Source organism: Pseudonaja textilis, chromosome 1 (assembly GCF_049901715.1).
Source record: "Pseudonaja textilis isolate UNSWEBS1 chromosome 1, rPseTex1.2, whole genome shotgun sequence".
In the NCBI taxonomy this organism is placed as follows: Eukaryota; Metazoa; Chordata; class Lepidosauria; order Squamata; family Elapidae; genus Pseudonaja; species Pseudonaja textilis.
This window is the reverse complement of record NC_141990.1, coordinates 182,146,801-182,168,823: the sequence shown is the minus strand read 5'-3', so window position 1 is coordinate 182,168,823 and position 22,023 is coordinate 182,146,801. Positions and strand designations below refer to the sequence as shown.

The following is a 22,023-nucleotide window of genomic DNA, read 5'->3' as shown; positions in this document are numbered from 1 at the left end:
TCTCTGCAGCATGTAAGGAAATGTTGAGAGAGTTAAATTTAAAAGATCTATGGAGGGAACGGAATCTTGAAGGAAAACAATTTACATATTATTCTAACCCACATAAGACTTGGACCAGAATAGATATGGCTTGGATGGATTTGGACTTGGCTAATGAAATAAAAGAAATCAAAATTCTACCGAATGAATGGGCTGATCATAACCCAATACAGCTAATTTGGAGGGATAGGAGACGAATAAAAAAAGATGGACACTAAATAACCAAATTGTAAACGAAGAAGAGTATATTAATAAACTGAAAGAGGAGCTAAATTATTTTCTAAAAGATAATAATAATGAAACAACTTCAAAACAGAACATTTGGGATACTATGAAAGCAATTATAAGAGGCACAACAATTTCCTATAATGCTATGAGAAACAAGAGAATTTATGCCCAACAAAAAACGCATACAACAACAAATCCAAGACTTAGAAACACAATTACAAAAACCCCTAAGACCCAAGGACTACAAAATCAGTTAATACTAGCCAAACATAAGCTGAATTTAATTGAACAAGATAAAATAGAAGTTAGCTTGAGAAGGTCCAAACAAAATTATTTTGAACACGCCAATAAACCAGGAAGATGGCTATCTTATAAACTTAAAAAGAAAAAGAAAAGAGATTGATACACCAATTAATAGATGAGAAAGGCATCCCACAACATGAGATTGAGAAGAAAAAGGATATTATATTAAACTATTTCCAAAGATTATATAAAAAAGAAGAAATCAATGAGGATAAAATAAGAACTTATCTGGAGAATACGAATGATAAAACAATAGGGGAAGGAGACAAAGAATTACTAAATAAGGATATTACATGGTCTGAGTTAAAATCTGCAATGGAAAATCAATGTAATAATAAATCCCTGGTCCAGATGGGATTCCAGTAGAATTATATAAAGCCACATTAGATTTAGTAGGGCCTCTGATGCTGGAAGTGTTTAACGAAGTACTTTCGGCTGCCAAAATGCCAGACTCATGGAGGGAGGCGTTGATTGCGTTAATTCGAAGGAGGATGTGGATGCCAGATATATCAACAATTATAGACCAATCTCACTTTTAAATGCCGATTATAAATTATTTACCTCAATTATTGCGAATAGAGTAAAACAAGTTTTAAATTTATACATTCATGAAGACCAAAATGGTTTCCTTCCATTCCGCCAAATTAAAAACAATTTAAGAACCGTTATTGACGTCTTAGAATATTATGAAGCTCATCCAGAGAAACAATTTACACTCTTGTTTCTAGATGCGGAGAAAGCATTCGATAACCTACATTGGCACTTCTTAATACAAAAAATCTATAACATGAATCTGGGCACTAAATTCGAGAATATTATCACAACAATTTACAATACCCAACAAGCCAATATACTAATTAATGGTGAACAAACAGGCCCACTAAGCATTGAAAAGGGCGTTAGACAGGGTTGCCCTCTCTCACCCCTCTTATTTATATTTGCTTTAGAATCATTGTTAACGCGGATAAGACAAAATCCTGAAATTCAAGGGGTTAGGGTCAAGGCAGAGGAATATAAATTACAGGCGTTTGCAGACGATATGGTTTTCTTCCTAGAGGATCCCATGGAGAAAGGACATAATCTAATAAAAGAACTAGAACAATATGGTTCAGTAGCAGGACTAAAGATCAACAGAAATAAGACGAAATTACTGACTAAAAATCTAACAGAGAACCAGAGGAAAGAATTAGAAAAAACCATGGGGATACAGGCAACAAAAAGGTCAAATATTTAGGCATATGGTTAACACCACATAGTAAATCACTCAAAGAGAATAATTATGATAAACTGTTACAGCAAATTAAGAAAGATCTAGAATCCTGGAATAAGTTGCAGCTTTCTTTACTGGGCAGGATTGCCACAATCAAAATGAACATTTTACAAAACTCCTTTACTTATTCCAGACAATCCCAATAAAATTACCAAAAAAATTTTTGATGATATAAATAAGGTAACTCTTAAATTTATTTGGCAAGGGAAAAAAGCTAGAATCAGTATTAAGGCCTTACAAGATGCAAAAAGTAGAGGTGGGCTAGCGTTCCAAACTGGGAATTATATTATTGGGCAGCCAACTTACTATGGTTAAAAGACTGGGTCAATTTACGGAATAAAAGAACTCTAGCCTTGGAAGGGCACGACCTTCAGAGAGGATGGCACGCATTTCTATGGGATGTGGGGAAAACTAAACAAGGCGTACTTTCATAGACATCTTATTAGAGATTCACTATTAACTAATTGGAAAAAAATATGTAAAAACATTATTTAAAAATTCGATTTGGCTTTCAACAATGGAGGCAATGGTTCATCCCAACAATTTGGATATAACAAAAATGACTAAATATAAAGATTTATTAGATCCTTTAGGGAAACTAAGAACTCGACAGGACTTACAGGAACAGGGATTTAAAATTGATCAGTGGTTATATATACAAATCCATAGTAGATACAAACAAGATATCAAAGAGTTTGGAATTTATAGCAAATTACAACACTTAGATAAAATCTTATTAGGATCAAATAAAAAGAATATTTCTAAATTTTATAAATATTTATTGGAGGTAGAATTAGAGCAAGAGATAGTGAAAGGGAACATGATAATGTGGAGTAGGAATATTGGAAGAAGCATTACATTAACAGAATGGGAAAAGATCTGGAATAGAATCATTAAGATTACGAAATCTGCGGCGTACAAAGAAAATATGTATAAAATGTTATATAGATGGCACTTACCCCTTCGAGGTTAGCGAAAATGAACCCAAACTCTAGTCCAAAATGTTGGAAATGTAAAAACATAGAGGGAACCTACTTTCATATGTGGTGGACCTGTAAAGAAGCCCAGAAATACTGGCAAAAAATTAGAAAATGGCTGGAGGAGATAACCAAAGATCAAATTGAATACAAACCAGAGTTCTTCCTACTAGGGATCTCTGATAAACATTTTCCTAAAAAGACGAAATACATAATAATTCATATTCTAACTGCGCCAGATTAGCATTTGCCCAGTGCTGGAAATCATCCCGTTTACCTACAGATCAATTGGTCATTCAGAAAATATGTGACTGCGCAGAAATGGACAATTTAACCATAGCTCTTAAAAATAAAGAGTCTTCAGCATTTGATAATAATTGGAATGCATGGTATAATTGGTTATATCAGAGATAAACTGTTCAATGAGCATAAATAAGCATAAATATCCATAAATAGCGATAAGATGTGTATATTTAAAGTAAGGTAGGAGAATTGGATCTTGTAGACTGTCAAAAAGAATATTTGTCTGGTTTTAACGTATTTTCTTTTTTCTTCCGTCTCTTTGTTTTTTTTTTTTTTTTTCTCTCTTTTATACTTCTTCTTCTCCTTTTTCGGTCCATAAGACCGAGCGCTTTTTTTTCTTTTTCCTCTCTCTTTCTCTTTCTTTCTTTCTTCTTTTCTCTCTCTGTTTCTTATGTAATGTTGTTATGTTATTTTTTTAATTGTAAATTCAATAAAATTTATATGAAAAAAAAAAAAAAAAAAGAGTTGTAAATCAAATCTTACGAAGCTTCTCCTCTGGAAATATTGCATTGCTAACTAGAGCATACAAAACTTTTGCTAGTACCAATACTCAAATATAGCTCATCAATCTGGAATCTGCACTATATGTCAGACATTAATACAATTGAGCAAGTCCAGAAGTATTTCATGAGAAGCATACTATACTCCTCCGTTCACAACAGAACATCCTATATCACCAGGCTTGAGATTTTTGGCTTAGACAACCTTGAACTACGCCACCTATGATTGGACTTCAGTATAGCACACAAAATTATCTGCTACAATGTCCTTCCAGTCAATGACTACTTCAGCTTCAACCACAACAATACAAGAGCACACAACAGATACAAACTCAATATAAACCACTCCGAACTTGATAGCAGAAAGTACAACTTCAGCAAAAGAGTGGTGAATGCTTGGAAAGCACTACCTGACTCCGTTGTTACATCCTCAAACCTCCACTCCTTTAACCTCAAACTATCCACTATTGACCTCACCCCATTCCTAAGAGGTCTGTAAAGGCCGTGCATAAGTGCACCATCGTGCTTACCGGCCCTGTCCTATTGTCCCCATTTATTTGTACCTATTTCCTGCATTCTCACTCATGTTTATACTTATACCTATTATCTTGTAAGCGATTGACAAATAAATAAGAATCATGGCATCAGAGATTTTAAGATCTCTCTTTCTCTGCCATAGCAGAGGAGATTCAGTCTATCCCTGAATGTCTGAAATGCCTTCTCAAGGCACACACTACAGGTTGTCCTTGACTTACAACAGTTCTCTCAGTGACTGTTCAAAGTTAAAATGAAAAAAGTGACTTATATGACCATTTTTCACACTTATCATCCCCTGTGGTCTCATGATTTATATTCGGATGCTTGACAACTGACTCACATTTATGACAGTTGCAGTGTCCCAGGGTCACATGATCATTTTTTGCAACCTTCAGACAAGCAAACTCAATGGGGAAACCAGATTCATTTAACAACCATGTTGCTAATTTAACAACCACAAGGATTCACTTAACAATGGTGGCAAGAAAAGTCGTAAAACAGGGCAAAACTCACTTAACAAATTTCTCACTTAGCAATATAAATGTTGGGCTCAATTGTTATAAGTTGAGGACTACTTGAATTTCACTTTAAATAACTTGCTAGTTTTACGCCATTTTTTTTTTAAAAAATAGCAAAACCAGTTCAGTTTCATAAGTAATAATAATTAATCTCACACTCATCTCTTATGTAAACATTAGCATAAATTGGAACATCTATTTGAAATCTTTATTCACACTCCAAAAATGGAGGGTTATTTTCATGAACCATAATGAATTATTTCTGTGCCTTGAACTACACACCGTTTGTTTGTTTGTTTTGAAAAATAAAGCATCATGAGTTTTTGTGGTGGAAGGTGTTTGACACACTGAAGAAACATGTAAATAAAATAAAAATAAAAATTCTGAATCACTTTACAGTTTCTCACAGTAAAATATGCCTTGTGGAAAAAAACAGTTAAGCAGAGTCAAAATGCTTGATGAGATACTGAGCGGGAGATGCCTCATAAGTCAAATGATGAATTAACGAACAAGATCTTGCTAAAAACAGACATAGGCTTATGGAATTAATGGAATCAAAATGGGATTGGAAGTCAAGATAGATTTTTAAGTTATACCTACTTGAGTTGAATGGCTTCTATTCCTTAAACGGGTACAGAATATAAATTTTAGAGTGAAACACGTGTGTGTGTGTGTGTGTGTGTGTGTGAGAGAGTGAATTGTATTGTGTTGGTCTCTGTTCAGCTTTTCTACAGTGAAAAGAAAATCTTCATAGACCTGGATTCTTGCAATGCCCTTTCATGATAGAGAGTCTAGCAGTGTTTTTACCAAATGAAGCATGGTTTTCCTAATAATAGAAGAAGAAAGGGGCAAAAACCGCTTGCAGAATGTTTGATGAAAACATTATGAACTCCAATTTATATTGGGGTTCATAATCAGAATATAAATTACCACAAAAGTTTACACCAGAACTTAATCTTTTCCCCCTTTGTATCGAGCCCTGACAATAATTGTACGCTCCACCCCATCATAAGTATTGCAGTATAATAAGGAAGTCAATTTAATGTAGCCTGACAACATAATATTTTCTAAGAAAAAGCACAGGGATTACTTCCAAGAAAGTGACAAAGTGACACTTGACAAAGTGACAAAATTAGTTGACCAGAGAAATACTGTCAATATAATTTACTTGGACTTCAGTAAGGCATTTGATAAAGTAGACCATAACCTACTACTAGATAAAGCAGAAAAGGTGGGTTTGACAGCATAACCACCACATGGATTCATAATTGGCTGACCACACTCAATGTATAGTTTTCAATGGAACTGCATCTATATGGAGGGAAATATGCAGTGGAATACCCCAAGGCTCTGTTTTAGGCCCAGTACTCTTCAACATCTTCGTAAATGACTTGGGCAAGGGGATAGATGGGGAACTCATCAAATGTGCAGATGACACCAAGCTGGAAAGAATAGCGAACACTCCAGAAGATAGGCTTAAGATACAGAAGGATCTTAACTGACTTGAACATTGGGCGCTCTCTAACAAAATGAAATTCAATGGTGAAAAAAGTAAAGTTTTACATTTAGGCAAGAAAAATCAAATTCATAGGTACAATATGTGTAGTACCTTGCTCAATAGTAGTAACTGTGAGAAGGATCAACAACCATTTAAATATGAGCCAGCAGTGTGCAGCAGCTGCCCAAAAAGCCAACATGCAGTGATGGGATTCAAATTTTTTACTACTGGTTCTTTGGGCGTGGCTTGGTGGGCGTGGCAGGGGAAGAATACTGTAAAATCTCCAGTCCAAAGTGATATTTGCCGGTTCTCTGAACTACTCAAAATTTCCGCTACCGGTTCTCCAGAACTGGTCAGAACCTGCTGAATACCACATCTGCCAACATGGTTCTAGGCTGCATAAACAGAGGGATAGAATCAAGATCATGTGAAGTGTTAATACCACTTTATAATGCCTTGGTAAGGCCACACTTGGAATACTGCATTCAGTTTTGGTTGCCACGATGTAAAAAAGATGCTGAGACTCTAGAAAGAGTGCAGAGAAGAGCAACAAAGATGATTAGGGGACTGGAGGTTAAAACATATGAAGAACGGTTGCAGGAATTGGGTATGTCTAGTTTAATGAAAAGAAGGACTGGGTGTTCCAATATCTCAGGGGCTGCCACAAAGAAGAGGGAGTCAAGCTATTCCCCAAAGCACCTGAGGGCAGGACAAGAAGCAAGGGGTAGAAACTAATCAAGGTGAGAAGCAACTTAGAACTAAGAAGAAATTTCCTGATAGTTAGAACAATTAATCAGTGGAACAACTTGCCTCCAGAAGTTGTGAATGCTCCCACACTGGAAGTTTTTAAAAAGATGTTGAATAACCATTTGCCTGAAGTGGTGTAGGGTTTCCTGCCTAGACAGGGGGTTGGACTAGAAGATCTCCAAGGTCCCTTCCAACTTTGTTATTATATTCTAAAGCATGGATAGAACAGTATATCACAGTTGCTTAGATTGGACTTTCAGCTGCATTACTTGAATTGTGCTTCTGCACCTATTTTCCTGAAAGTAAAATTTATTGGATTCACCAGAGACTGACTTTAGAGTAGATTTATGTTGTCTTGATGTTACTATATAATTCTTCTTCTAATTGTGTTTTTGTATCCTGCAGAAATAGATGAGAAGAGAATGAACAACAACTCCCAAGATGAAGTAAGTTAATTGCAATTTAAAACATAAATTACAGTTGCATTGTCTGGCAAACATTCAGAAATGTCTTAATTCTTTGCTTCTTGTACCGCAGCAGAGATATTCTTAAATTGTCTGTTGGGAAAAACAGGCGGTAGAAGACACAATCAGCTCAATGACATTTATTAAATCACTTATTTATTATTAATAAATGTCATTTTGAGAGTTAGGCCCACAATATAAATAAAAATAAAAGGATTTAGTACACATGATACATACACTGCTCAAAAAAATAAAGGGAACACTTAAACAACACAATGTAACTCCAAGTCAATCACACTTCTGTGAAATCAAACTGTCCACTTAGGTAGCCACACTGATTGATAATCAATTTCACATGCTGTTGTGCAAATGGAATAGACAACAGGTGGAAAGCATAGGCAGTTAGCAAGACATCCCCAATAAAGGAGTGGTTCTGCAGGTGGTGACCACAGACCAATTCCCAGTTCCTATGCTTTCTGGCTGATGGTTTGGTCACTTTTGAATGCTGGTGGTGCTTTCACTCAGGTGGTAGCATGAGACGGAGTCTACAACCCACACAAGTGGCTCAGGTAGTGAAGCTCATCCAGGATGGCACATCAATGTGAGCTGTGGCAAGAAGGTTTGCTGTGTCTGTCAGCGTAGTGTCCAGAGCATGGAGGCACTACCAGGAGACAGGGCAGTATATCAGGATATGTGGAGGAGGCTGTAGGAGGGCAACAACCCAGCATCAGGACCGCTACCTCCGCCTTTGTGCAAGGAGGGACAGGAGGAGCACCGCCAGAGCCCTGCAAAATGACCTCCAGCGGGCCACAAATGTGTATGTGGCTGCTCAAACGGTCAGAAACAGACTCCATGAGGGTGGTATGAGGGGCCGACATCCACAGGTGGGGATTGTGCTTACAGCCCAACACCATGCAGGATGTTTGGCATTTGCCAGAGAACACCAAGATTGGCAAATTCACCACTGGCGCCCTGTGCTCTTCACAGATGAAAGCAGGTTCACACTGAGCACATGTGACAGACGTGACAGGGTCTGGAGATGCCATGGAGAATGTTCTGCTGCCTGCAACATCCTCCAGCATGACTGGTTTGGAAGTGGGTCAGTAATGGGTGGGGTGGCATTTCTTTAGGGGGCCTCACAGCCCTCCATGTGCTTGCCAGAGGTAGCCTGACTGCCATTAGGTACCAAGATGAGATCCTCAGACCCCTTGTGAGACCATATGCTGGTGCGGTTGGTCCTGGGTTCCTCCTTATGCAAGACAATGCTAGACCTCATGTGGCTGGAGTGTGTCAGCAGTTCTTGCAAGACGAAGGCATTGATGCTATGGACTGGCCCGCCCGTTCCCCAGACCTGAATCCAATTGAGCACATCTGGGACATCATGTCTCGCTCCATCCACCAATGCCACATTGCACCACAGACTGTCCAGGAGTTGGGGGATGTTTTAGTCCAGGTGTGGGAGGAGATCACTCAGGAGACCATCCACCACCTCATCAGGAGCATGCCCAGGCATTGTAGGGAGGTCATACAGGCACGTGGAGGCCACATACACTACTGAGCCTCATTTTGACTTGTTTTAAGGACATCAAAGTTGGATAAGCCTGTGGTGTTTTTTTCCACTTTAATTTTGAATGTAACTCCAAATCCAGACCTCCATGGGTTGCTAAATTTGATTTCCATTGATAATTTTTGTTGTCAGCCCATTCAACTATGTATGAACAAAGTATTTAATAGGAATATTTCATTCATTCAGATCTAGGATGTCTTATTTTTGTGTTCCCTTTATTTTTTTGAGCAGTGTATTTGCTGAAAATTAAATCATAAATTATTATTGCTGTTATTGAAACTGATTGAATTGAAATTGAATATTATTATGTAAAAAGATGGAGGCTGCAAAAATGTTGCTCGTCATCTTGCCCTCTTTCCAAGATATTTCATTCTATTCCTCTATTTTCTCCTTCCTCCATCATCAGTACTATATGTGCAATCCTCATTGGAAAGTTTGTATAACATCCATCTTTGTTTAATGTTCTTAATTTACAAATCTTCCACCAAGATTATTGACATCTTCCTTTTGCATATCATTAATGCTGTTTTAATTATGCAAGGATTCATGCTTGCCTGTGAATTCTGAATTTTTTTTTCCAAAAGAAAGAAAATAGAGGAAAGAAAAATAATTATCCAGACAATATAATGTCAATCCTGAAGTGTGTTTTTCCCATCTTTCTGTCCTCTATACAGTATGTTCCAAACCAATTTAATTTTTTTCTGAAAATTTAAATAGGCCAGTGTTACTTTTAATAGCAAGAAACATTATCGATTTTTTTTCCAAATTTAGGTACAAACATTTAAAAGCATTAAATGATGATGATCAACATCCCATCACACAATGAATATGGTTAGCATTCTCTATCTGCATCCAATAATTTATTCATACGAAGTATCTTTCCATCCATTAACATAAAATATTATGAACCACTTTATATTTCACAGAGCAGCTTATAGAGCTGCTGAATCTTCCTTGATTTGAAGGATATGCTTAAAATATACACAACAACAACCCCTACACAACTCTTTGGAAATGGAATATGGTGTTTTAGGTTGAGATTCTTTAAAGAAGTAATATGAGAATTTATTATTTCACATTGCCAAAATGCCATTAGCTGAAGCCAACAGTGTTTCTTTCTTTCTTTGTTTATTATTGTAGTTTGGATGCTTAGTTGAGCAACTCCAGGAAGCTTTAAAAATCTGATACTAATTTCCAGGTTTTGGGGAACAAAGCCAAAAAAGGAGCAATACATCCAGTTGGTAGACACCATTGGAGGAGGGACCTGTTAATACATAGTAGCATTTGATGAAATGTGAATTGTAGCTCATGAAAGCCTTTTAATAAAATTGGTTAGTTGGAAAAGATGCCACCAGTTTCCATCTGATTTTTTTTTTTTTTACAATCTGATTGTGTACCCCACCCCCAAAAGGGGTGGAATAAAGAACGTGGCCTTCTCCTAAAATATTGGTATTAATTTTTCTGAAATTTCTCAAAGACAAATAAGGAATGGATTATGAGCCACGGTGGTGCAGTGATTAGAGTGCAGGACTGCAGGCTACTTCTGCTGCCTACTGGCTGCCTGCAATTTGGCAGTTTGAATCTCATCAGGCTCAAGGTTGACTCAGCCTTCCATCCTTCTGAGGACCCAAATTGTTGGAGGCAACATGCTAGCTCTGTAAACCGCTAGGAGAAGGCTGTAAAGCACTGTGAAGCAGTATATAAGTCTAAGTGCTGTTGCTATGTTGCTTCAAGCTACAAGGCAGAAAATATTGCAGTGCAACTACTGCAGGAGATCAGATCAAGAAGATGCTTCAAAGGTAGAACAAAGAGGCCTCCTCAGTGTAATGATACAGGAAAGACCTTCAGGCAAAAATAATGCAAAAGAATGTTCAGAGAGTATAACCCACAGCTGTATAATGGGTGGAAAAAGAGGCTCATGGGGGGCCTTGCCTAGCTTCTCAGACTGTAGATGGCAGAACATTTATACTTTCAGGATTTGGTTAATCTTGTCTTACAATAAAGTAGAATTAGATCACCTGGAGATGTTTCCTCTTACCATCTTACCATCTGCCTACCATCCTTGTCCTATTGTTTCTTTTATTTTTCTTAGATGTATTCATGTATTCATAACTATGTTTTTACTTATACCTATTATCTTGTGACAAACCAAATAAAATAAATTGACAAACCAAATAAAATAAATAAATAAAAAGCTGACAGGTTTAAAAATACCATCTCCTTCATAGTCTGAGAAGCTAGAGAAGGCCCTCATGAACTTCTTTTTCTACTGATTATAAAGCTTTGGGTCTGTGTTCTCTTTTATCTGATCATTCCCTAGGCAGCAATTCTTTGATCTACCCCTCAAGGTCTTTCTCTTATACTGTTACACTCAGTATAGACCTGTGTTGAGAAGAGGGGTCTATAGAAGCTCCCTCCCTGTAGACTGGCATATGATATCTTCTTTAGCTCCTGATTGCACTAAAAGATCATTCTTTTTATTGACAGTCACAGAATGTCTCCCCTAAACAGAGGAAGCAGAGTGTCTACACTGCGCCTGCCATGAAAGGTACTGTTCAGGTACTGTTTCTTCTTATGCAAACACCTCTTGGGTCTGGCTGTCACCATCTTCCTACTGTTCTGTCATTACTGGAGAACTTAATGATCACATGAAGGGAATAGAAGCCTCTGTCTCTGATGATGTTTTTTTGAAGATGGATTGAAAGGAAGTCTATGGAGATTCTCAATCATCCAGGTCATGTTTGTCCAAAAAGTGCTTTTCAAAATGCAACTGGACTTTCTTGGGTCCCACCTTGTAAACATTCCACTTCTCATCTAAGAAACTTCTTCAGTCCCGGCTGAATGGTCGGAAATGGAAGGATTTATATTTGGAATGTAATATTTATATTCCTTAATGGCCTTGTTGAGGCCAATTGGGGGTTTATTTATAGTCTCAGCTGGTCTCCACTGGTTTAAAAGAGGGGTCAAAGAGGCTGTCTATATTAGAATTCAACAGTCCTGTCTCAACAGAGTGGGAGTGATATGACACCACTTATCCTCTGTCTACACAACACAGTCTTTTCAGCGGTCCCAAGAAGGTTCCACACCTATTTGCACTCTGATTCAGGTGACCCTGAGAGTATAACCAACCCCCCCCAAGTTACCTCAAAGACTCTCAGGGAACCAGCAACCAACTTTCAGAGTGATTAGATGACTGCCAAGGAATGCCTTATGCCACCAGACTTGAAACTGTAGACCTAGAAAACCTAGAACTATGCTGCCTTCTGTCCGATCTAAATATAGTATATAAAATCATACATTGCAATGCCCTACCTGTCAATGAATACTTCAGCTTCAATCATAACAATATAAGAGCAAACAATAGATACAAACTCAAGGTTAACTGCACCAAACTTGATTGCAGGACATGACTTCAGCAACAGAGTGGTCAATGTCTGGAATACTCTACCTGACTCTGTGGTTTTTTTCCTCAAACCCCAAAAACTTTAACCTTAGACTGTCTACTATTGACCTCACCCCCTTCCTAAGAGGCCTGTAGGGGGCGTGCATAAGCGCACCAATCGTGCTTACCATCTCTATCCTATTGTTTCTTTTTATTTTTCTTATAAGTGTTCATCTCATGTATTCAAAACTATGTTTATTCTTATACCTATATCTTGTAAGCGATTGACAAATCAAATAAATAAAAAATAATAATTCTATTCCCCAACATTCAGCCAGAACTGAAGAAGTTTCTTGGATGAGAAGCAAAATGTTTTCAAGAGAAAAAAATCCCGAAGAAATCCAGTTTCCTTTTGAAAAAAGCATCTTTGGGATTGAAAGGAAGGGGATTCAGAAAGGCTGGAACCTCAAACCCATGTCAATCCTTTCCCTGGTACTGTACAGGTGAAGGATGGGCTCCTCCCTAATTCATTTCCAAGCAATTATCTTATCTCTTTATTTATTTATTCAACTTTTAGGGCAGATCACTAGCCATGAAACTCTGGGTGGCTAACAATCCATTTAACAACAATCATAAATACTTTTTAAAAATTAAAACCACAGATAACATCCATGATGTTATTGTCAGGGTTCCGGCAGTTACTCCAATTAAATCATGAGCCTTGAGCCACACTCTCAAAACTAAAGAGGATTTATTTGAAGGTAACATTCTACATCTGGCACTAATCTGGGCGTAGCCAACTCTGAGATACGTAATCCACTGTCACCCTTGATCCTGTTTCCCCCACCCCACCCCTCTGAGTGTATCATCCAATGAAAAAACGTCCATAGCCAGAAATCAGACATCACCAAAGATGGGCTCTGCAGTCATCCTGACCTATTGCAGGGGTTGGTGGGGGGTGGACAACCAGGTATTCAATGCCTTATGAAAGCCTAACAGAGTCAGGGCATCTGATTCAGGGTGGAGTTGAATCCTATTAGATGGAATTGTTTGATAGAAGAGATCAGAATTTTACTGATCAGTTTTCAAGGAACACACATAGCTTTAAAAAAATGCTAATAAAATAACTATGACCTATCTCATAATGATAGATACCACTTTTTTTCAAAGGTGGACAATGATACTCCTGCATAAGTCTCTCTTGATGTCTGTCATGTTCCTTATTCCTTAGGATTTAAATATTTCCTTAAATTGAAAATATGGGTAGCTAGCATGGCTCAAGTCGAAACATTAGCCTTTAGCTTTACAGGGGTTTGCTATATTCTATTACTCCCAAATAGCCATTGAAATTAGTGGTTTTTAATTGTGCTGAATTTCTATCAGGAAGTCTCTTTAACTATAGACTCTGATCCATTTTATTTCCAGTATAATCAACACATCACTAAATGATCAGATGACTCTTTATCCCTCATAGGAAGTTTGAAACATGAATGCCTCCAATCCTTTAGAAATTGCCCATCACAGATATAAAGAAACAACTTTAATTCATGTATTTGAACTGACCAGAAGAAAAATATCTTGTTGCTGTACTATATGAGAATGGCAACCAAGAGTTCTAATGTTCCTTGTACACATAACTTACTACACTTTTTATATTTCATAATATTTTTCAACTTTAAGCACATTTAAAAAGGAGCAGTCCATCATGCTCATTTTCATTTCCATCATGCTCATTTTATTTTATTTTATTTATTTTTATGTTCTTAGATTTCATCTATACCCAGAGCTCTTTTAGAAAATAAGCATGATTGGCTTCAGCTTCCATTTATGCCTGGCTGCCCATCCAGAAAAAAAAAAGAGAGACCCAAGAAAAACTAGGAAGTTGACTATGAGCTTCTGGGGATGGTGGTGTTGCAAGATTGATGGACAGGAATCTCACTAGTTTGTTTTTTGGCTTTGTGGTCAGCCATGACCATGGTGGTAGCCATGGTGTAAACTACGAGAATTCTTAGTAGCACTTTCTTAAGAACCCACCAAATTCTTAAAATGTCAATATATCCATTTGCTCTATCAATCACACATTATATGTATTGTAATTTGGTATGTTATCTGCAGAAAAGGTCAGGAGCTTCAATCTGTACTTGAATAACTTGTTCTCACTTGACCCTTTGAGTGAATGACTCTCAGCTGAATTCTGATAGAGTTATAATAACTATCTTGCACCACCTAAGCTAAGGCATCCTCCCTTTTTGAGAATTTGAATTCAGCCCTTGGGGCAGGCTGGCCTTGATCAGCAAGTTTTGATCTATGCACCAAAACTAACTAATGCATTCAAATAAACTTTGCTGCATGATAGACAGAATGCCCAAGCAAGGCCAATGAATGTTCAATATCTTCATAAACGATTTAGATGAGGGGATAGAAGGAGAACTCATCAAATTTGCACCATGGGGGTGGGGAATAGGAATAGTCAACACATTAGAAGATAGGGCCCTACCCAACAAAATGCAATTCCGTGATGAAAAAGTAAGGTTTTACACTTAGACAAGAAAAACCAAATGCATAGGTATAGAATAGCTGGTATATAGCTCAACAGCAGTAACTGTGAGAGGGTTTTAGGATTCCTAGTGGACAACAGGATTCCACAGCTGACAAAAAAGACAATGGAGTCCTGGGTTGCATCAACAGAGGGTCACATGCAATGTTGGTGCCATTTTATACTGCTTTGGTAAGACCACAACTTGGAATACTGCATCCAGTTTTGGTTACTACAATAAAAAAAGATGTTGAGACACTAGAAAGAGTGCAGATAAGAGCAACAAAGGTTATTAGAAGTCTGGAAGCTAAAACATATGACGAACAGTTGCAGAATTGAGTATGTCTAATCTGATGTAGGCAAGGATTAGGGGTGACATGATAGCCTGTTAAGTACTGGAAGGCTGCTGTAACAGAGAAGAGGTAAGTCAACTAGTCTCCAAAGTATCTGAGGGAAGGCCAAGAAGAAACAGGCGGAGACTTATCAAGAAGAGATCCAACTTAGAATTAAGGGGAAATTTCCTGACAGTAAGAATAATTATAGAATGACTTGTGTCCAGAAGTTGTGGTTGGTCCATCAATGGAGGCTTTTAAGGAGAAATTGAACAGCCATTTGTCCTGAGTGATATAGGATCTCCTGCTTGAGGTAGTTAGTGAACTAGCTATCCAAGGTCCCTTCCAACTCTGTTATTCTATATTATGTAATGTTTGAATTGAACCTAATACAAAATATTAAATCAACGTTAGCATACTGTACACACATTCTTATCTCATTCATAGCCATAAAAAAGATTGTTTTAAGCAGAAAGAACAAATGGTGCCATATTGTCTGGCCTAGGAAGCTCTTATGAGAAACTTAGCATATGTTTCAATCTGTCAAACAATTGATGAAACAACATAGCTGGTCTCTCTATATAAGGCATAGGAATGTTTTTTTTTTTTAGTTATCTATGGCTGATTGATTGATTGATTGCCTAATAGATGCGATTTGTCCAAAATTATAGATCGCTCTTTCCTGTATTGGAAATTGCAATAAGGCATGAATAACATGCCAAAGTATCTCACAAATTCACCATTTCTCTCCTTCTCTCATGTCCTTTTGATGTATTTTGCTTTCCTATGCATTTTTTGCCTGGTATCAGCAAATAGGCCTTTAAGTGGCAAATGGCTTACTCTTTTATGCACGTGTGCATTTTACTGGAATACAGCCCCTGGAAAAATCAATGTGAGTGCTATTGATCGCAGAATGAGGTGGACAGCAGCCTACAGAGCTATCCAGGGCAGGATATTTGAGCAGATTGTATTTCTACGCTTAATGGATGTTGGGAGACACCTTCACTGTTCAAAAGGCCTCTTCCTGATAGTGCTGATTGTCTCCTTCCAAAATGAGGTTAGCAGGGATATCTGACTGGCTTTCTGTTTTTATCAGATTTTTTTTCCATGTCCTGGCCAAATAATTAACCTCTCGATACAAACATACAATCTTCCTCTCAGCCACCTATACAGTATTGATGTACTGATGCTAAGTTGTGGGGGGAGAGTTCTACAAGCATTTGCTGATCATCTCGGCAGGCTCACTGAATTTAGTACAGGAAACCATTTTAATTTGTCATAATTTGTCTGAGTATAGCAAACACAGAAGAACTCTGCTCTCCACTGATTCTTGTGACTAGTTTCAGTTCTTGGGTGGAAGGTCTTTTCTTCTCTCATCAAGAACCACATGAAAATTAGACATCAAAGAAAAATAAAAAAGAGAACTCTTCTTTTTCATAATGTGAGGCACCTCTAATCATTTCTCAACGTTCAGGCCACTTCCCGCCCTCTGTTTATATGTGCATGTATGTGTGTGATTTGGCATTATACGGTGTGGCTTGTTGGAGAAAAGTATCAAAACACCTTACCAGATTATAGAATCTCCTTAGATATCATCCAATCAACAGATGCCTATATGTAATATAAGTTTTATATCTATGTCAAACCCAATACGTATTATTTCCATGAATTCCAAACTCAGAAGGAGGACAACACATAATCAGTTTCACCCTAATTCCCATAACCCGTAAAAAAATGAAAAGAAAACAACTTCCTGGCTATATTTTCAATTATCTACTTCATAGTATTGTTGCTATGAGGAAACATTGGAAAAGGGAGTGCTATATATGTTTTCTTGAACTCTTGAACGAAGGGCAAATCTAATAAACGAATTTGTTAGAGAAGAAGTAGAATAAAAATAGATTTATTTCTTTGAAAGACATATTCAGGTAGTCTTCACTTAACAACCACAACTGGACTGGCAACTCCATCACTAAGTGACACAGTCATTAAGTGAAATATCACATGACTGCACCAGATTTCCAATATCAGTTAAGCAAATCACCTGCAGTTGTTAGGTGCAAGGTCATGTGATCGCCGTTTCCAATCTCCTCCTGCCTTCTCTGTTGACTTTGCTTGTTAGTAGCTGGCAGTGAAGATTGCAAATGGTGAGCTTGTGACCAAGGGATGCTATGATTCCCCAAATTGCAATCCTGAGACAGCTGTAAGTGATTCTGTGGCAGTTGTAAATTCAAGGTCTGGTTGAAAAATGACTTTTTCAGTGCTATCAAAAGTTCAAACAGTCACTAAACAGGGCAGTTATTAATAGGACAGAACAGTTATAAATAACACCTTTATAGTCATTGATCTTATGTGCCAAAGTACAGGTCACAGAAGAACAATAATACTATAAGTAAGGTAAAGGTTCCCCTAGATGTTTCCTGCTCTAGGGGGCAGTACTCAACTCCATTACAAAGCCGAAGAGCCAGCACTGTCCGAAGACATCTCTGTGGTCATGTGGCTGGCATGACTAAATGCCAAAGGTGCACGGAACGCTGTTACCTTCCCACCAAAGGGGTCCCTATTTTTCTAATTGGATTTTTACATGCTTTCGAACTGCTAGGTTGGCAGAAGCTGGAACTAGTAAAGGGAGTTCACTCCGTTACAAGGTGCTAGGGATTCGATCCACTGAACTGCTGACCTTTCTGATCGACAAGCTCAGCTTCTTAGCCACTGAGCCATTGCGTCCATATAATAAGACTATAAAAACCTCTAAAAACCATGACAGAAACTCTTGAGGTCTCAAAGACAACGTTTTCCCATATGTCCACTTCAATGTACTAGGCTGCAGCATCACTCTACTCAAGACATTTTCAGGAAAAGCAAGGGATGCTTGGAGACTGGAGGAAAGTTGATGAAATCCAAAGATAGCCTCTTGTGAAGGAGACATACCACTACCTCCTTCAAGGCAGGTTGAATTGGGCTTCTCAATGAGGGATTACTCCTCACTTGAACCCAACTATCTCCTGGAAGACCTTAATCAGCCAATGATGGAGGGGCACAGGTCCAGAATATAGGTGGAAGAAATTTACAGTCTTGGAGAACTGCCTACTCTCTTGGGAGCAAACCAAGTACCAACGTGCCTTGGTCATTTCCTTAAGACCTGCCCAGGTGGTGTCCAATTGTGAACAAATTCAAGCAACTTTATCCAACAAATGCCAAGAATATTCTAAGATGTCCTCTCAGAAATAGAGTAAGTATAAAAATAGTACCTTCTATACCTAGATCAAGGTAGTAGGAGAAAATATTTTAAAATTCCCCATTGTTATTTCTTCCTCATATTTCCACAAGGACATGTTCCATTATGATTAGACACCTGTTTTAAGTTCCCATATATAACTGCTGATACTTACAGAAAAATTAGCCAAGGGGATGATTTTTCAAAGGTGTAATAGGTTGTGAAGTTAGACTTTGATGGTTTGCTATGTTAAACTTTAAAAAAAATCATGTATTTATTTATTTGATTTGTCAATCGCTTACAAGATAATAGGTATAAGTATAAACATAGTTATGAATACATGGATACATAAGAGAAAAATAAAAAAACAATAGGACAGGGACGGTAGGCACGTTGGTGCGCTTATGCATGCCCCCTACTGACCTCTTAGGAAAGGGGTGAGGTCAATTGTAGACAGTCTAAGGTTAAAATTTTGGGGGTTGGGGGAAGAAACCACAGAGTCAGGTAAGGTATTCCAGACATTGACCACTCTGTTGTTGAAGTTGTATTTTCTGCAATCAAGTTTGGTGCGGTTTAACCTTGAGTTTGTATCTATTGTGTGCTCTTGTATTATGGTTGAAGCTGAAGTATTCATTACAGGTAGGACATTGCAATGTATGATTTTATATACTATACTCAGAATCCCCTTCTTCATTTTTTCTGTGCATTTAGATAGATGTTATTTAGCAAGTACTAACATCACACCTATTTGTGTAGCCTTAGAGCTAGAAAAAAGGAACAAGATCTTTCAGTTTCCCAATTGTGCATTTTACAATAATTCAAGATAATGCTTTGGAATATGGGTTTTTTGTTTCAGGTTTGAAATACTCAAATTGGCCATTTCAAACATGGAAAGTTTTGCCCAATGTTAGCTACACAATTTGAAGCAACTTCTGCTTGTACATGAGCTGGCAAACCACATGAGCAAAACAAAAACAAAAAACCCTGCTGGAGCATTTAGAACAATTGAAGTTCAGAAGTTCTATGCATACAGATTCTCTTTTAAACAGGAAAAGAGGAATCTTTGCTGTTTCGAATAGCTCTTGTTATAATACTGAAAAAAGCAAAGCTGACTCTAGAAGTCTCTGAAAATAGGGTGAAAAGGTGAAGTTTGTCCTCCTCACGCCTTTAGGAATTCTTTTATTACCCCAAAAATCTACACTGTAGCTCAGTTTAATGTGTGCTCAGTTTAATGTGTGCTCAGTTTAATGTGTGCTTCTGTCTCTCTCTGTGTGACCTCACACAGCAAAGCAGAAAGAACATAAATTACCTATAAAGGAATCAAAGCCAATTCTGAGGCTATTGTGGAGATAGCACAGCTGAGAGTTTGGACAGCAACTGAAATTTCCTCTCCACAAATAGAATAAACCTTTCCAAAACTAGGATGAAATCTTTGGATCCAGTTGATTATGCTGGAATACATATTGCAGTCGATAAAGTAAAACAGGATGTGAAATACGTGTTTGAGACAATGAAACCAAAGACCGGGGTATTGGAAGGATTCCTTATAAAACCAATCATATCAAGAGAAAGAAACAATCTTTGGATAGGGAATAAGAAACAAACTGTAGAGTCACTAGAAATTTTGCCAAACATTACCGCATATCACAGACTAAAATTGCTTCCGTTTGTAGGATGATATAAACAAAAAGTCTGCTGAGGGACTATTCATAAGGGATAGAAAGTAGACACAGACACTTAACATTTGTACATATATTCACATGTGCTTGCTATATCAGTTCTAATTTCTGTCTGGCTTCCCTCTCAGTGAACAGGAATGTTTGGTTAAATAGAGACTTTTGGGCAGGAACATGTCAAAGCAATGACTTTCTATGGCTATCAGAGTGGCCACTGTTAAAATGCCCCCCCTTATGTTTAACTGAAAAATGGCTTGCTTTTTAGGGACAAAGCGCCCTCTAGTGCTTCAGAGAGCTTGCTGCACTTGCAGTCCTGCACATGGACCCCCCCCCCCCACCAGTCACAGAGGGTTAAATTCTCATTGTTCATAGTGGGAACAGTGGTTTTTCAGACTGAATCTAGAGACTCGATTGAGTTTAAAGAGAATTAGCTTCACTCGTGTGGACAGCCACAAGCAGGCCTACTTCTGGATGTGTCAAACGTGATATCAATGATCTCTGGACTCCTGCAGGTGACTAGCAAAGGGAGTTAAGCTACCTGAAGGCCTCGACAATCGGGGAGGATTGATTGATTGATTGATTGATTTACTTACTTACTTACTTACTTTATAGGCTGCCCAACTTCATTGCAACCTGAATAGTGAAAAATATAAAATACAATAATCCCAAAAACAACATGTGATAAGTTTTCATAGCTTGTGTCAGGGTTCCAAGCAGTGGTGGGATTCAAAAATTTTTGCTACCAGTTCTGTGGGCGTGGTTTAATGGGCATGGCAGGGGAAGGATACTGTAAAATCTCCAGTCAGAGGTGGTATTTGGCGGTTCTTCAAACTACTCAAAATGTACGCTTCTGGTTCTCCAGAACTGGTCAGAACCTGCTGAATATCACCTGTGGTTCCAATAACACTCCCATCTAAGTAAGACTCCAAGGCTGGCATTTCCTCAAAGTTCCATTTTATTAGAGATGTCATGTTGGCACATCTGGGAAAACCCAAATCTGAGAGTTCCGGGTTCTCCCTACCCAAAATAAAGTCAAAGTTCCTTCCCCTGCACCCACATGTCCATCACATGGTCCAATCAACCCACCGTCCCAACTGGAGATGACTCCGAGCCATGCCTATCCAACTGCAGGCTGAACATCCTTGACTCCCAGAGAAAAGAATGTTGTTATGGCTATATATCTCACTCCAACTCCATCCAACCGCCCTCCCATTTTCCCACAGCATACCTATCCGCTAAGGGTGGCAGCTCTGAAGATCCAAAGTAAAAGACGGCCTCCAGGGCTGACAGCTTGTTTAAATGAGGTCAGGTTGAGGGCCAAATCGATCTCTGGGAAAATGCTAGGACGAGGCCACTTCCTGGGCCCCATCAGGTGAGCATGGCTTAATCAATGGGACTCAGAACATGCTGATTATGCTGGATGGGCAAAAACTATAGAAGACTGACAGTCCTTCAGATAAAAAGCCAATGACTTGCTCACCTCAAGATAAGACAATAATGGATTAGTGGGCAGGGCTCTTTTGGGCCTCCTCAAATTCTCAAATGCCCCAGGATAAGTAGTGCTTCAACAGAACAGACCATGATACACCAAAGGATGCCTTTTCATTCCATGACTGCACTGTGCTTATATATTAGCTTGTGATAAATATTTTACATCTAGCTCTGAAAAGTGACAGATTTGAATTGGGCTTGCATTGGATTCAAACCTCACATTCTGCAGTCTCCATAAGCAATAGGCCAACTGGCTTAAAGCAGCCTTTACAGCACCAAAAACCACTCCTTATTGGGGACATGCAGAGGAATCCCTGCATGAGATAGATTGCTGCTTCATATACATACCAGTAAGTCTTTGACTTACAACCATTCATTTAGTGACTGTTTGAAGCACACTGAAAAAAAAAGTGTCTCAGGACTCTTTTGTCATCCATA

General features: G+C 38.1%; 1 protein-coding gene across 2 annotated transcripts in view; it reads left to right on the top strand.

The window, feature by feature from the left end:
* The window catches only part of PPP1R1C (protein phosphatase 1 regulatory inhibitor subunit 1C), a 57,434-nt gene that overhangs the window by 22,836 nt on the left and 12,575 nt on the right, over positions 1–22,023 (top strand). The window contains exons 3-4 of one of the 2 annotated variants that reach the window (XM_026696722.2): positions 7,326–7,366; positions 11,439–11,510. In XM_026696722.2, coding sequence (XP_026552507.1) covers positions 7,326–7,366; positions 11,439–11,510 — 113 coding nt within the window. The remainder of the gene's footprint in view (positions 1–7,325; positions 7,367–11,438; positions 11,511–22,023) is intronic. The other variant, XM_026696721.2, reaches the window with a different exon arrangement.